At 42.3% G+C, this 15,719-nt stretch overlaps 1 protein-coding gene across 1 annotated transcript; it reads right to left on the reverse strand.

Annotated features, from left to right (window-relative positions):
* Positions 1-14,270: 14,270 nt before the first annotated feature.
* LOC116466094 (large ribosomal subunit protein eL8-like) lies at positions 14,271-14,850 on the reverse strand. The gene is made up of 2 exons (XM_032149070.1): positions 14,369-14,850; positions 14,271-14,292 (listed from the first exon to the last, which is right to left on the reverse strand). Exons 1-2 carry the CDS (start codon positions 14,848-14,850, stop codon positions 14,271-14,273), a joined length of 504 nt encoding a protein of 167 aa, XP_032004961.1.
* Positions 14,851-15,719: the final 869 nt, after the last annotated feature.

Consider the following 15,719-nt stretch of genomic DNA (forward strand, 5'->3'; position numbering starts at 1 on the left):
AACAACTCCACTAACAGAATTATTTTGATAGAACCCCCTTAACATTTTTAATAATATGTTTCTTTTTCTCATAGGGGTATTCAGTTTAACAGGCTCATTGATCAATTTTGATCCTGCCACTTTTCTGTTCTAACACTTTCAGGGGCTATCACTGCCTATGAATTTTATGAATTCCTAGCCCATGCATATTGGACTCGCTAAGACATGGCTCCAATGATCATCCAAAATTCCAGATGGGCCACTTACTGTTCCCTGATAACTCTGTACATCCCGATTTGTTATTTTCCTCCTACTTTCTCCTTGGCATGCCTTCTCCAACCTTTTTAGCCTTCTCCCAACCCCCCTTGCCATTCATTTCATCCATCTCAAATGTACCCTTTCCCTAAAGGATGCTCTGATCTAGCTTTTTGAATATGCTCGTTTCAATATCCCATAACCCCCACTTTGGACTTCTCTTGAGACTTATCCTGTTCTATTATATTTATTATGACATTTTCTTATCTGTACCCCATATGGTATTCTCTTTGTAGTAATGACTGTCTTATTTTTTAAAAATCTCTCTCCTCATATTACTGTATTGATTATCGTCTATTCTCAGTCAATATATATTTTAAAAAAATAACAGAACAATATAGTTTAAGCTGCTACAGTGTCTTCAGTTTGGAAATCTGTGTTTGCTCCATGAAAGAGCACTTTAAAGAAAAGACGTGCATGAATTTGCATGTGATTAATCATATGTCACTCTGCTTTCAAATCTCCTTCTAGGCAAGAAAAAAGAATAGTGAAGTGTGGAAGTTTCAGGGCTCACTAGGGCTGCCCAAGGATATAGAAAATGAGGAAGAGTGATTACAGACGAACTTTCCAGGGATAGAAGGGCCCAGGATGGGGGCGCTCCTGCTGATGGCTGAGACTATGAGGACAGCCTGGAGAGCAGGAGGGAGGGCATGAACAGGAACAGAGTTTAAGATATAGAGAACAACTCAAAGCTACAGCCCCAGCCCTGGTGAAAATAGAGGGAGAAGAGAAAAAGACACATATCTTAAAGATACAGTGTGAAAATAGTGTGTGAAGTCAGTAGGAGAAATTGTATGACAAGCAAGGAGTGTGTGATTAGTTTTCCTGATAGAGTTGCGATTGGACGCTGAGCTAGGTTGGATGTATGGTGGGAATAGTTTTGATTTTTAAACGTACAGTGCACTCATTTGGGTGTAAAGCAGGTTGCTATGCCGAGTTCCATGCACGTAGCCAGTTGTCAGGTTTCATATATGCCTATAATGGGTTCCCATTTCCTCACCTGTGAGAGAGCTGATCAATGGGTAAATTGGTCCAAGAAACTAACACCATTTGGATACAGAAATCACACAAGGCACTGAACCAGAAGGTGCTGCTCCAGATGTGAAACGGGCTTCTAGGAAATCTGATGCCCAGCGGTGCCACTGTCACAGGCCATTTGTTGATCCAGAAAAAGGCCAAAGTCCTGGGAGATTCTTTGAGATACAGCAACCGCCTGGGATAGAATTGAGGCTCCACAAAGGTGTTCTTCTTGTGGGAACTGCAAGGTCATGGGGGGACAGAGCCTTCCAGGAAACCCTCCTACATCAGGCCCCTCCCGTTGGAGGTGAATCCTCACTCCCCACACCCCCTGATGCTCCCCTTTATCCTGGACACAGAGGGCTGCCCTCAGGTTTCTCCTTAGCTCTCCCTGCTCACTCCATGCCTAAGAGTGAATTAAATATGTATGCAAATGTATTTTGCAGATTGCACATTAAATTTTAAAATGCAAGATTTTTTTTTTTTTAAATCAACTTTCTGGCTAATGGGACCCAGCATATTTTCCCTAAGTATCAGTAATAGGGTCTTCATCTTTTCTTGACAAATAGTTTGGGCAGTTGTGATAATTTTCTGATCTTCCAAGCTTTTATTGGGATCGACCTCCTTGTCTCACCTCCGCGTTTTCTTTTTTCCACTCTGGACCTTGTTTCCATTCCACACTTTCTTTCTTCTTCTTCTTCTTTTTTTTTTTTTTTTTGAGATGGAGTGTCGCTCTGTCGCCCAGGCTGGAGTGCTGTGGCGCGATCTCGGCTCACTGCAAGCTCCGCCTCCCGGGTTCATGCCATTCTCTCCTGCCTCCGTCTCCCGAGTAGCTGGGACTACAGGCGCCCGCCACCACGCCCGGATAATTTTTGCATTTTTAGTAGAGACGGGGTTTCACTGTGTTAGCCAGGATGGTCTTGATCTCCTGACCTCGTGATCCACCCACCTCAGCCTCCCAAAGTGCTGGGATTACAGGCGTGAGCCCCCGCGCCCAGCCCCCAAATTCCACACTTTCCAATCGCTAATGAGACGTTTTCCTCTGGCCCCAGTGTTCAGCCCCCACCCCCACCTACTTCTACTGTCCTTGTACTTCAGCTTCACCGGAGCTTTCCTTCGTTTAACAGGGATTTTAACTCAAGTCATTCCCCTTCTCCCTTAAAAAGCAGAACTTGGGCAAACAAAATTGGGTCCAGGAAAGGCGTGACCGCGGATGGAGAAGGATTGTGTTGCTTACTTCAACTAAGGCAGAGGTGTTTCTCATTTGCTTTTCTACCATTCCTTCAAACTCATTCTATTACGTTCCCTTTTCCTGCCATGACAGGCGTCCTAGTTGTCCTCTTAGGAGCTCTCTGATGTCCTGTATGGGACCCCCAGCAAAGGCCATTTCTCTTCCATACGAACCCTTGGTAATCCTCAGTTCCTGCTCTAAAGGCTCCCTGTGCCAGCAGCCGACCGTGCTGAGCGGATCCTTGCAGGGCGACTAGAGCTCAGCGAGCAGCACCTGCTTGAGGCGTGGGGGCCCCGCCCCGCCCGGGAGGGCGGTCTTGCTCCCTGCCCCGGCTCTTGCCGCCCACCGTTCCCATCTGCTGTCAAGACTCAGCACTAGCGGCTGCTTCACCGAAGCCCTGAAACTCTGGAGAATGTAATCCCGAGTGTATGGAGCGAGTCCCCAAGTTTCTGCAGCTCAGCACCCAAGCCTGGAGTGCGCTTTACACCTGTTCTGATGCAAACAACCCCAGCTCCAACAGAATCATATATGTGACTTGAATTTGTGGGGAGCAGGGGCAGTCATTGAAGCTGCCGCAGAATTATTACTCTTGGGAATTCCAGTCCAGGAAAGCTCTTTCACTGGAGCTTCTCTCGGAAATACTTCCTAGTCCTCTCTTTCATGGCCTGAAGGTAGATGATTTGGATTGATAGAGACTTCTGGGCTTCCTCTTGCTGAGTCTTGCTCAGAGGAAGGGGTTATTTATCTTCTACATAGTCATCAAGTGAGAGGACCTCAGTCAAAACACTGAAGCAAAAGAAAAAAGTCTCATTGGACATTCTTTTACACGTGCTTCCTTTGATCATTGTACGTTCGTACGAACATAGCAATGATCAAAGCGGTAGTTTTGCATTTATTGTGGCCATCATTTGGCTAGTGTCTGTCTTCTCCACTGTACTGGAACTCCATGAAGGTCGGGGCCGTCTTTGTTTTGCTCACTATTATATTCCTAAGGTCTTACACAAGGTCTAATATGAGGCATTTTAAAATTAATGATCAGATAGGCCGGGCGCGGTGGCTCACACCTGTAATCCCAGCACTTTGGGAGGCCGAGGTGGGTGGATCACGAGGTCAGCAGATCGAGACCATCCTGGCTAACACGGAGAAACCCCATCTCTACTAAAAATACAAAAAATTAGCCGGGTGTGGTGGGGGTGCCTGTAGTCCCAGCTACTCGGGAGGCTGAGGCAGGAGAATGGCGTGAACCTGGGAGGCGGAGCTTGCAGTGAGCCGAGATTGCGCCACTGCACTCCAGCCTGGGTGACAGAGCGAGACTCCGTCTCAAAAAAAAAGAAATTCTTGTATATTGCATGTAAGTATGGATTCTTTTTTTATGAACTAAAATGCAAACATCGGATAGCCTATTAACTTACAATTTTAAACTCTTCTTAGTGGTCATTTTTGTTTTGTTTTTAATTTTTTTTTCTTTTTTCAGAAACTGATGAATGCTAATTGGTCATTATTGAGGAATAAGTAAAATATACATTTAATTACTCATTCATTCACTCAGCAAAATCAATGATCACTTACTACTCTGGTACTGGGATTATGGAGATAATAAAGCAGCTGATTCCGATTATGGAGATAATAAAGCAGATGATTCCTTTTAAGCATGTACCGCGGTGTGAATGAAATGGACATCCAAATACGATAAAATGTGAAGATCTATTAGGACAAAGCTATGTGTTTGTGAGAAACAATTTCTGGATGCTTACGATATTCCAGCCCCTTCGTGCACACATAATTTCTTATTTGATTTTTCACAACTGTCCTCTGAGTCATGCTTTATTCTCTTTTTCTTTTCCCAAAGAAAAAAACTGAGGCTCAGTGAATTTTAACCTCTTGAAAAAATTAGCCCATTGTTCAGGTGTAAGTCTATCTGATTTCAAAGCAAACAGTTTTTTGTTTATGGCACATTACTAAGAACTGCAGTTTTAACTCTCTGTGGGTAGAGAGCAGCACAAAACTAATTAAGGTGCATAAGTGAGAACACTAACACTAATTATAATAACTGCATCTATTATTTATTGAGTAACTGTGCTGTGCCAAGCATTACGTTAGCTCCTTTACAAAAATAAACCAATCTTACCCTAAAACAACTCTAAAGTATTGGCCGTATCATTCTCATTTTGTGTAATGGGACATCGAGGCTCCTCACATGTCAATAACTTGCTCAAAGTCATCTAGGCAGTAAGAGACAGAGCTAGGATTTGAAATCAGTTGTGATGATGATAAATCTATGCTCTTAACAATTTTTTAAAAATGGCTCTTCTGGGATTATTTGGCATTAACAAGGGCCAGATGAATACAATGTGTTTGATGGCAGGTAGAAAATAGCCTTCAGGAAGTTTAAACCAGGCTGCATTTCAATGCTGAAGTTTAAAAACTCGTTTTGTTTCTGGCTCCCTATGTACTCCTGAGCTTTCAGTGCCCCTGAAGAGATGTTTTCTATCTTATATTTTGTCAGGATAATTCAGACAATATTTACCACCAATCAACTGGTGTAGAAAAATCCAACAGCTCCCTATGGGAGACAATGGAACATTGGTTAGTATAAATATTACCAGCAAGGACCTCAAAGGCCTCTCATGCTCTTGTTCTTTCAACCAAAATTCATTCATCCGTGGGCCAATCTGCTCCTAAATTTGTAAACAACTGTCCAGTAATTAACTCACTAAAATGAATAATATTCTCAAGCAATTACATGCAGTTTCACAAATGCTCTTATCATCAGATGCCCATCTCTGTGATATCTATGAGCTGTTAAGGCAGTGAAAGTGGAGAACAACATTTTTCCTAAACGTACACATGGTGACTTACAATTCAAGGTTCTAATCACTGCTTGAGCTCTTAAAACATCGATTTGTCTTTCTAATTTAGATTGTGTGTCTCCTGAGCCCTGAGCACATATTCTTTATGCCTGGTACAGTGCCAGATCCATCAGTGTTACACAAATAATTAATCTTCATAATGATAGCTTGCAGAGGTAGACCTGCAATTACTGAAGGGCACCTTGACATCCCAGGGAAATCTGCTTTGAAAATATATGTGTGTGTGGCAGATACAACTGTATGTGAAGGCAAATCATTTCACTTTTTAGGTCCTCAGTTCCTGGTCGAGAAAGGAAATAGATGCTCAAATGTCGGACTAGAAATTCAGAAACTTAGTCATCCATGGCCCTTTATATTTTAAACATTCTTTTAAGTTTAGACAGTAACTTTATGTTTCTAGATTTCATTCACTTTATTCTAAGGTTTGTACTACAGAATCTGACTAGATTCCAATATATAATATTTGACGTATCTTTATATTTCATCCCATTTTGGTAGACTGGATATTGCAGAGCAAATATTCTTTCTTATAAAATGGTACCACTGGCGTAGTGTTCAGGGTAGCAAGAGTCCAGCGCAGTTCTCTGTCCCTATCTACTTACAGCACACATGGCACTCTTTTTTTTTTTTTTTTTTTGAGACAAGAGTCTTGCCCAGCCCAGGCTGAAGTGCAATGGCATGATCTCAGCTCACTGCAACCCCCGCCTCCCAGGTTCAAGCGATTCTCCTGCCTCAGCCTCCTGACTAGCTGGGATTACAGGCATGCACCTCCATGCCTGGCTAATTTTTGTACTTTTAGTAGAAACGGGGTTTCAGCATGTTGATCAGGATGGTCTTGAACTCCTGACCTGACCTCCTGATCCGCCCGCCTCGGCCTCCCAAAGTGCTGGGATTAAAGGCGTGAGCCACCGTGCCCAGCCTCATGGCACTCTTTATACATCCAGAAGGCTCCAGTGGGAGGACAAGGGGCTTGGGATTCAAATCTGTCCACCACTGCGCATGAAGCACGTAGAGTGCCCCTGTTTAATAGCTTGCTCAAGTGCACATGGTGTACTGTGCAGTGAGCATGGGAGGAAACACTTAAAATCCCCAAGCCCAATTCTGTCACCTACATCATAAAAGTACTACTAACAACTTCCAGCATTTAATGAGAATTAGTGCATATCCGTTACTTTAATAGAGTAACTGCTCAATCAAGGTTCATTTCCTTCTCTCCCCGTTCCCTCTGTCTTTGCACTCTTTCATTCTAGTAGCCTCTTTTTGTCGGTGCATAATTCCATATAATTTAAAACATTCATCAGCGGCTCATTTGTCATGAATCTGGAAGTGATGAAATTAAAGTAGTTATGTGCATGGAAAGCCCACCTTTGAAGTATTTGTACCCGACCCGCGTATCCCACAATTAACTTACCGCTCTGTCTGAAGCCACCTCTGGGTGAAGGTATTAAATGTGCCTGTTGAAATACAAATACCAGGAGTGGGGGAACCACTCTAAAGAAGTAGAGATGGTCTTTCTCCTTATAGTTATATCAGTTGGGGAAGAAATGTTTTTAAGCTTCATACTTGATTCTGAGTTTTCTGACGTCATCACAGTGAGATATACTTTCAGAGTGAGTCACCATTACTGGAAATGTGTCTTATCGACTAGTCGTGCTAGAGAGTGGAGAAAAAAAGAAAAGTAACGTTATAGAAATCCAAAATTAAAACAGCTTCTCTCTATATATTTTTCAAAATGTTCTTGAAGGATTTCAGTATGTCCCAAGGCAATGAGTTCATGCAATTCCATTCATTCCATACCTGCATGTGCCTACCGTGAGTAAGGCTCTGAAACTGGTGTTCCAAGCACAAGGCTAATTCAGTCTGAATAACACTGAAGGGGACAGAATTAGAGGAGAATTTCCGGGCCACAGGGTAGAAAGCATAAGAATGGCCTTGCAGTGGGCAGCCTATTCGGCCATGGCCAGCGTGAGGACACATACGACTCTAGAGGGCAGGTAGGAGCTGAAAGTGAGGAGAGCCGAGGTCTCACCCTGAAGAGGAAGAGGGAATGGAAAGTCAACTCCACTAATGGAGAATATTATTCAGTCCAACCTCAATACAGATTTATGGTCAGTGTCACCCTTTCCTGGAACAGGCAGCACGCTGTGGTGGAAGGGTCACAGACTCGGAAGAAAGCGTGTCTTTGATCCGTCCTAACTCAGTCTCTCCTAAGATACGCAGTCTTGTGCAATACCCTTAATCTGGCTGGGCATTAGTTTTCTTAGCTGCAAAGTGGAGTTAATAATTCTTGATCTGTTTCACAAATATGTCATATGAGTAAAGAAATAGGAGCTAAAATGTTTTGACAATGATGGATTATCTAAATACCAACCATGCTTGTAGATGTTCTTAAAGTTCACATCAAAGGGGTTAGGTGAAATGATAAAGGATTATTCTAGGTTTGCTTTTTATTCAGGTATTTATTCATGTGGTTAAACATCTTAAAGCCAAAGAAAGAGTTGCTGGTGAAAACTTCGGTATTATTTTCTGTATCACTGGATGCTAGAAATGCTTACTGGAAAAAACTCTTTAGTGAAACATGCTACCTGAACACTCCAGGAGGGAGATTAGCAGAGGAAAATGTCTTTGGCCTTTTCACCAGTGAAGCCCGGATCCTTTATGACTTGGCTTTCATCGATATTTTGTGCACTCAACAGAGACCCTCAAATATGTTTATTGAGAATTCACTGTGAAAACTGCACTCCCTTGGGCACCGTGTGAAAGGGAAGGAAAGAAGGATGTGAGAAAGAGGGCTGTTCATGCGCTTTGCAGAGCTTCTCCTCGGCCTGGTGTAATTCCAGGCAGACATTTACTGTGTTACACAGGTGCTCTCTCAGGTTATGGAAGAAGTTTTCCTCCGTAAACAGAACTTCCACCCTAATTGTGTTACCATGTCACTTAAATAGCTTCTATCAAGGTCATTTCTGCCAGTAACCCCCATGAGGAATCAAGGACTCTGTGATGTTAGTAAAGGCAAGATGTCAAGGAAGCTGCACCAACTTTCTTACAAGGAAGGGAGGAGAATATATATCTCTGCTTACCCAAAGACAAGTATTTGCCCTTCTTTTTCTGTTCTCGCGTCAGTGGTACAGCGCTGTGGTCTTTTTCTGTTCTCGCGTCAGTGGTACAGTGCTGTGGTCTTTTTCTGTTTTCGCGTCAGTGGTACAGCGCTGTGGTCTTTTTCTGTTCTCGCGTCAGTGGTACAGTGCTGTGGTCTTTTTCTGTTCTCGCGTCAGTGGTACGGCGCTGTGGTCTTTTTCTGTTCTCGCGTCAGTGGTACAGCGCTGTGGTCTTTTTCTGTTCTCGTGTCAGTGGTACAGTGCTGTGGTCTGTTTCTGTTCTCGCGTCAGTGGTACAGTGCTGTGGTCTTTTTCTGTTCTCGTGTCAGTGGTACAGTGCTGTGGTCTTTTTCTGTTCTCGTGTCAGTGGTACAGCGCTGTGGTCTTTTTCTGTTTTCGCGTCAGTGGTACAGCGCTGTGGTCTTTTTCTGTTCTCGCGTCAGTGGTACAGTGCTGTGGTCTTTTTCTGTTCTCGTGTCAGTGGTACAGTGCTGTGGTCTTTTTCTGTTCTCGCGTCAGTGGTACAGCGCTGTGGTCTTTTTCTGTTTTCGCGTCAGTGGTACAGTGCTGTGGTCTTTCCCTTCTCGTCCTCTTTTGGCCGCATCAGACAGGAGAAGGGAATTTAAGGAAATGTGGAGCATAGTGGTTAGAGGGAAGATGGACAAAGACACGTGTTGTTTGAGTTTGAACGTCAATGAGGTGTGTTAGGCAGCACGAAGAGGGAGAAGAGAGTGAGAGCAAGAAGGAACTGTAGGGAACACCAATCGGACAGAGGACAGGGAGGAAGAGAAGACATGCATGAGACTAAAAGAAACTGGCCGGGCGCGGTGGCTCACGCCTGTAATCCCAGCACTTTGGGAAGCCGAGGTGGGTGGATCATGAAGTCAGGAGATCGAGACCATCCTGGCTAATACCGTGAAACCCCACCTCTACTAAAAATAGAAAAAAATTAGCCGGACGTGGTGGCGGGCGCCTGTAGTCCCAGCTACTCGGGAGGCTGAGGCAGGAGAATGGCGTGAACCCGGGAGGCCGAGCTTGCAGACAGCAGAGATCACACCACTGCACTCCAGCCTGGGGGGACAGAGCGAGACTCCGCCTCAAAAAAAATAAATAATAAAACTGGCTTTTTCCAGGAGGTCTGTGTAACGAGTCTTGCTTCCTCTTCACTCTCTTACATCTAAGATGCTGGACTGAGGAGGAGACTGTGGCCTGATTTGCCCTCCCAGCCTCAGCCGAGAAGCTGGAAAGAGTGGAGGGTGACGAGGATTTCCAGCACAGCCTCCACTTGGCAGTTCACCTTTAGAGGCCAGGCCAGGCTACAGCAGGGAGTCTGAGGACCAACGGGACTCAGGGCAGGGCCTGGGTTCACCTGTAAGACCAGGTTGGGCCATGTACTGGCAAATGTGGTCCAATGACTGACGTAATAGAAAAATAATTTCTGTAGGCAAAAGGTCTGGCCAGGGTATAAGGACGGACAAAAGGAAGTGGCAGGAACTTCTCTCCTTATAAAAATGGTATAAGATTTGAACTGTTCTGTCTCAACATGTTTTTGAATGTGTATCATTCAAAAACAGTGGAGTCAGGCATTGATGCTAAAATTATTTGATAGTTCTTTCCCTGTGGTCCCCCATTGCCCAGAGAAAATGTTCCCTGAGTCCCATCAGTTCTAAAAAACACTTAACATTTTGTTTAAAATATAGATCTGGCCGGTGCGGTGGCTCACACCTGTAATCCCAGCACTCTGGGAGGCCAAGATGGGTGGATCACCTGAGGTCAGGAGGTCGTGACCAGCCTGCCAACGTGGTGAAACCCCGTTTCTACTAAAAAATACAAAAAATTAGCTGGGTGTGGTGGTGGGCACCTGTAATCCCAGCTACTCGGGAGGCTGAGGCAGGATGGTCACTTGAACCCAGGAGGAGGAGGGTGTAGTGAGCTGAGATCGCGCCACTGCACTCCAGCCTGAGTGACAAGAGCAAGACTCCATCTCAAAATAAATAAATAAATAAATATAAATAAATAGATCTGAAAAAAAATTAAGGAAATAATGACTAGAAACTACACAAGTGAGAAGTTATTTGTCCGGGAGACTGGGTGACTTACTGTATTTCTTTTAGTTAGATTGTATCAAGGTATGATTATAAAAATCAATAACAATTTTATAGAAAATAAACAGAGAAGCAACAAGCTAAACCTACTGAAAGAACATAACTTGACTGTCATTTTATGTATATAACACAGTATTATTGATAAAACTGTAATAGATAAGAGTCTGGTATATAGTATACATTTCAAAGTATTACCGTAGCAATGAATAATATTTACAGTCATCTATAATTGTAGAGTCGCTAACATGTACTTTTATTTGGATTTCTTACCTTAACAAAATATGGTCAGTCTATCAATCTCAGAGAAATGTCTGTGCAATTAGTATTTTGGTGTTAACTTTGAGTCTTTATAAGGTCATATACTCATTTTTCAAAAGGAAAAGTATTTCCACTGTAGAAAGATGTCTGTTGAGAAAATAAATCTCCCTTCAGCACAATTTTAATTTCAAAATACTGCAATACCCAGACCACAATCCTAGCTAGCATTAAGAAAAATCACATCCTACAAGGAATTATCACTAACAAAGGAATAAAGATTTTGAAGGCGGTTCTCAAGGCAAGAGCCGCATTGTTGAGTAGGAGTAATCTCAAGGGATGGCTGATATCAAAGGAGCAGTGGAGTCTTTCTGCTTCGAGTACAGGATGGAGCACAAAGCAAGACTGATTGTCATGTTTTACCTGTAATCAGGGTGAGGGAAAAAACGAAAGGGCTTTTCAAGAGTTGAAGGAAAAGGCTTTAAGGCAGAACAAGTAGAGATTAGAGCTTTTGTTTCACAGTGATCTTTGCTTTCATTTATACACATTCCTGATTTCTTAATGACATGAAAGTGGCTAATTTTCCTATTTGTAGAAAATATTGGTAAGTGTGCAAATATGAATTATTCACTGCTTCTCTTTAAATTTACTCAGTTAACAGGTAAGTTTTTCTTTTTTAATTTTTTTTTTTTTTTTTTGAAACGGAGTCTCGCTCTTTCACCCAGGCTGGAGTGCAGTGGTGCAATCTTGGCTCACTGCAAGCTCCGCCTCCCAGGTTCAAGCGATTCTTCTGCCTCAGCCTCCTGAGTAGTTGAGATTACAGATGTGTGCCACCATGCCCAGCTAATTTTTATGTTTTTAGTAGAGACGGGGTTTCACCATGTTGACCAGGATGATCTTGATCCCTTGACCTCATGATCCGCCTGCCTTGGCCTCCAAAAGTCCTGGGATTACAGGCGTGAACCACTGTGCCCAGCCTTAATTCATTTTTTTGTTTTTTTAATTAGCAAAGGAAACAATCAACAAGGTGAAGAGAAAGCCTACGGAATGGGAGAAAATATTTGCAGTTTATCGAACTGACAGGTGATTAGTAACCAGAATATATAAGGAGTCCAAACAACTCAAAAACAAAAAAACAAATAATCTGATTTTAAAATAGGCAAAAGATCTCAACAGACATTTCTCAAAAGAAGAGACACAAATGGCCAACAGGTATTTAAAAAATGTTCAACATCGCTAATCATCAGAGAAATTCAAATCAAAATACTCATGAGCTATCATCTCATCCCACTTAAAATGGCTTTTATCAAAAAGACAGGCAATAAGGGATGCTGGCAACGATGTGGAGGAAGGGGAACCATTGTACACTGTTGGTGGGAATTAAATTAGTACAACCACTATGGAGAATGGTTTGGAGGTTCCTCAAAAAACCAAAAATAGACCTGCCATATGATCCAACAATCCCACCGGGTATATACACAAAAGAAAAGCAATCAGTCTATTGAAGAGGTGTCTGGACTTCCACGTTTATTGCAGCATTGTTCACGATAGCCAAGATGTGGAATCAATCTAAGTGTCTGCCAGCAGCTGAATGGGTAAAGGAAATGTGGTACATATATAGAGAATGGAATATTCTTCAGCCATACAAAGAATGAAATCATGTCATTTGCAACAATGTGAATGGAAATGGAGGATATTATGTGAAGTGATGAAATAAGCCAGGCACAGAAGGACAAACGTTGCATGTTCTCACTCACATTTGGGAAGTAAAACAATGATCTTATGGAAATAGAGAGTAGAATTGTGGTTATCAGAGTCTGGAAGGGTAGTGGTGGGGGAGATAAAGAAAGAATTGTTAACAGGTACAAAAAGACATTTAGATAGAAGGAATAAGATGTAATGTTCAGTAGCTCAATAGGGTAAACATAGTTAACAGTAATTTATTGTGTATTTCAAAATAACTGGAAGATCGGAATTGGAATGTTCCTGACACAAAGAAATGATAAATGCTTGAGGTGATGGGCATCCCAGTACCCTGATTTGATCGTTACGTGTTGTATGTGTTGTGTGCTTATATCAAAATTTCACATGGACCCCAAAATATGTACAACTATTATGTATTCAAAAATTAAAAATAAAAAAATTATGAATACGAGCAACTAGCATCTAGGCAACTGGGTCTGCTCTGTTTAATGATTTCAATAATTCAACAAATATTTATTGACTACCACTCATGTATTAGACACTAAGATATTTGTTAATGATACAATGGTGAATCAACAGATAAATGATTTCTCCTGATGCTTATACATTAGTAAGGAAGATTAAAAAAACAAGTAATCAAGTTAAGTGTGACAGGCATCACATACTATTGGAACATGTAGAAGGGGTTTCTGTGTCCCTGCAATCAGGACAGGTCTTTCTGAGTCTGAAGTATGAATCAGAGTTAGGTGAAGCAGTGAGGGAAGGTAGTTTAGTTTACTTGGTACAAGATACTGTATTAAACACTGCAGTAGAGAGAGTTGTAAATGATAATTCTGCACTTACAGAATTTGCAATTTAGTAAAAGTGAGAATATTATCTAAATTTAGTGAATGCTCATTGTGTGCTAGGTGTTATTAAATACTTGTATTGATTCCTTTAATCCTCACAACAACTGTATGAAGGAGTTACTGTTATTGACCATCTAAAGGTGAGGAAACCGAGGAACAGAAATAGGAAGTATCTTGCACAGATTTTCCTGATCTCCCTCATAGCCAATGACAGGCCTAACATAGAAATACTTGGCATCTGGGTCTGAAGCATGCCCTCTTTTTTTTTTTTTTTTTTTTGAGACGAAGTCTTGCTCTGTCGCCCAGGATGGAGTGCCGTGGCATGATCTCAGCTTACTACAACCTCCGCCTCCCAGGTTCAAGCAATTCCCTGCCTCAGCCTCCCAAGTAGCTGGGATTACAGGTGCCTGCCACCACGCCTGGCTAATTTTTGGATTTTTAGTAGAGATGGGGTTTCACCATGTTGGCCAGGCTGGTAACGAACTCCTGACCTCGTGATCCACCTGCCTCAGCCTCCTAAAGTGCTGAGATTACAGGTGTGAGCCACTGCACCCGGCCTCAAAGCCTGCACTCTTAAGAAGCATTTTAGTCTAAGAAAAGATTGACATATATAATTGCAAATTTACAAATAAATGCAATGCAATAAATTACAGTTACTATAAGAGCATCCTTATATCGGAACCCACTGGAATGCCTAGGGCTTGGTATGCCTTAGCTTTTTAAGGAAAATTTATATTATTTTAATTATTTTTACGTACAGAAAACTCAACAGTGTACATTTAACCCAGTTTAGTGGGAATTTCTTTAGCCTTTGCCTTTTTGAGCTTTGGTGCAGGTCTTTCTGTAGACTAGACGTCCCAATCTTGCCTTCCCCTTGATAATGCAGTAAGGGACCCCCATTTTACGATACAGGACAGGCAGAAAGACAACCAGCTCAATGGGATCCATGTCGTGTGCAGTCACCACCAGCTGAGCTTTCATATTCTCCACCAAGGTGGTGACGGTGTTAACTCCTGCTCGAAGGACAGGTGGTCTCTTAGTGGGGACGTCCCCTTTGCCGGCAGCTTTCTTCTCAGCTGGGGCCAACAGCCTCTGCTTCTTCTCTTGCTTTGTCTTTAGTCTGTACTTGTGGGCCAGCTTAAGCAGCTGAGTAGCTGTTTGGCAGTCCAGGGCCTGGGTGAACTGGTTAATCACAGGAGGCACTTCCAGTCGCTTACAGAGGATGGCTCTCTGCTGCTGCAACCTGTTATGGCGGGGCCATTTCACAAGGTGGGCGAGGTCCCTTTTGGGTTGGATGTCCTGTCCAATGCCACAATTCTTAGGCCTTTTCTCAAACAGGGGATTCACCACTTTCTTGGCCTCCTGCTTCTTCATGACAGAAGGGGCCGGAGCCACCTTCTTCCCCTTGGCCTTCTTTCCTTTCGGCATCTCGAGTGGCGGGAAGAGAGAGATGCCCTTTTTCTTTCTTTCTAGACTCTCACTCCCATGGACTTTTAGTAGGTGCACTAGATAGCACACACAGTTTTCCCTTGAAGCAAGGCATTTCTGTTTGGTTGAAAGCAGACTCATGGCCTCTAAATGCTTGTCATGCAGTCTACAAACAAGATTTTTAAGGAAAGTTGAAAACTCATGTTTCTCCTTTTGGAAGTTCATCCCTCTTTCTGCACAAGGTGAACTACAACAGGTCCTTCTGGCTGGACCAAACTTATTTTCAGGAATCAGCTCTGAATCTGTAGAAAAGCTTGAACATTACTAGTTTGGTGCTGCATAATACAAGAAGAGGCTACCTTCCTTTGATGTTTCTATGATTACTGTATGTCCACCTCTACCGTGTTACCGACTTACTAGGGATTACTAACATTTAGGCATACTTGCGTCGTAACAACTTAACAGTTTAACTTTGACTACAAAGGCCAATGAACGGATCGTCAACTATAATTTTCAATTATGTTGAAATGTTTCCACAATAACTATCTTTAAACACTTTATGTGTCTAGAAATGCAGGTTACTTGGTGAAATCTAATCTCAATGGAAAGCTTTGATGCTCTGTATCAAATGAAAACTAATTTAACTAAGCCATCTATGCTGCACATTAATATTAAGCAATTATATTAACTAAAATCACTGTGAATACATGAATTGCTTTCATTAAAAAAAGATTTCCTTAATTACCTTCTAAGCAAATATTCTTCACTAAACTTTTTAAGTATTTGCAATACTCAAATAAAATAGGTAATGGAGATGTCAATTTACATGAAATACATATGTCTAAAAATCTAACTTGCATTGCAAGTTT

This window comes from Hylobates moloch, unplaced genomic scaffold (genome assembly GCF_009828535.3).
Source record: "Hylobates moloch isolate HMO894 unplaced genomic scaffold, HMol_V3 SCAFFOLD_3, whole genome shotgun sequence".
NCBI lineage: Eukaryota > Metazoa > Chordata > Mammalia > Primates > Hylobatidae > Hylobates > Hylobates moloch.

Excerpts from the sequence above, each read along its gene's own strand:
- LOC116466094 (XM_032149070.1), bottom strand. The coding sequence starts at position 14,850 with ATGCCGAAAGGAAAGAAGGCCAAGGGGAAGAAGGTGGCTCCGGCCCCT. Across the intron at positions 14,293-14,368 it reads GTGGTGACTGCACACGACAT|AAGGCAAGATTGGGACGTCT; the intron begins GGATCCCATTGA and ends ATTATCAAGGGG.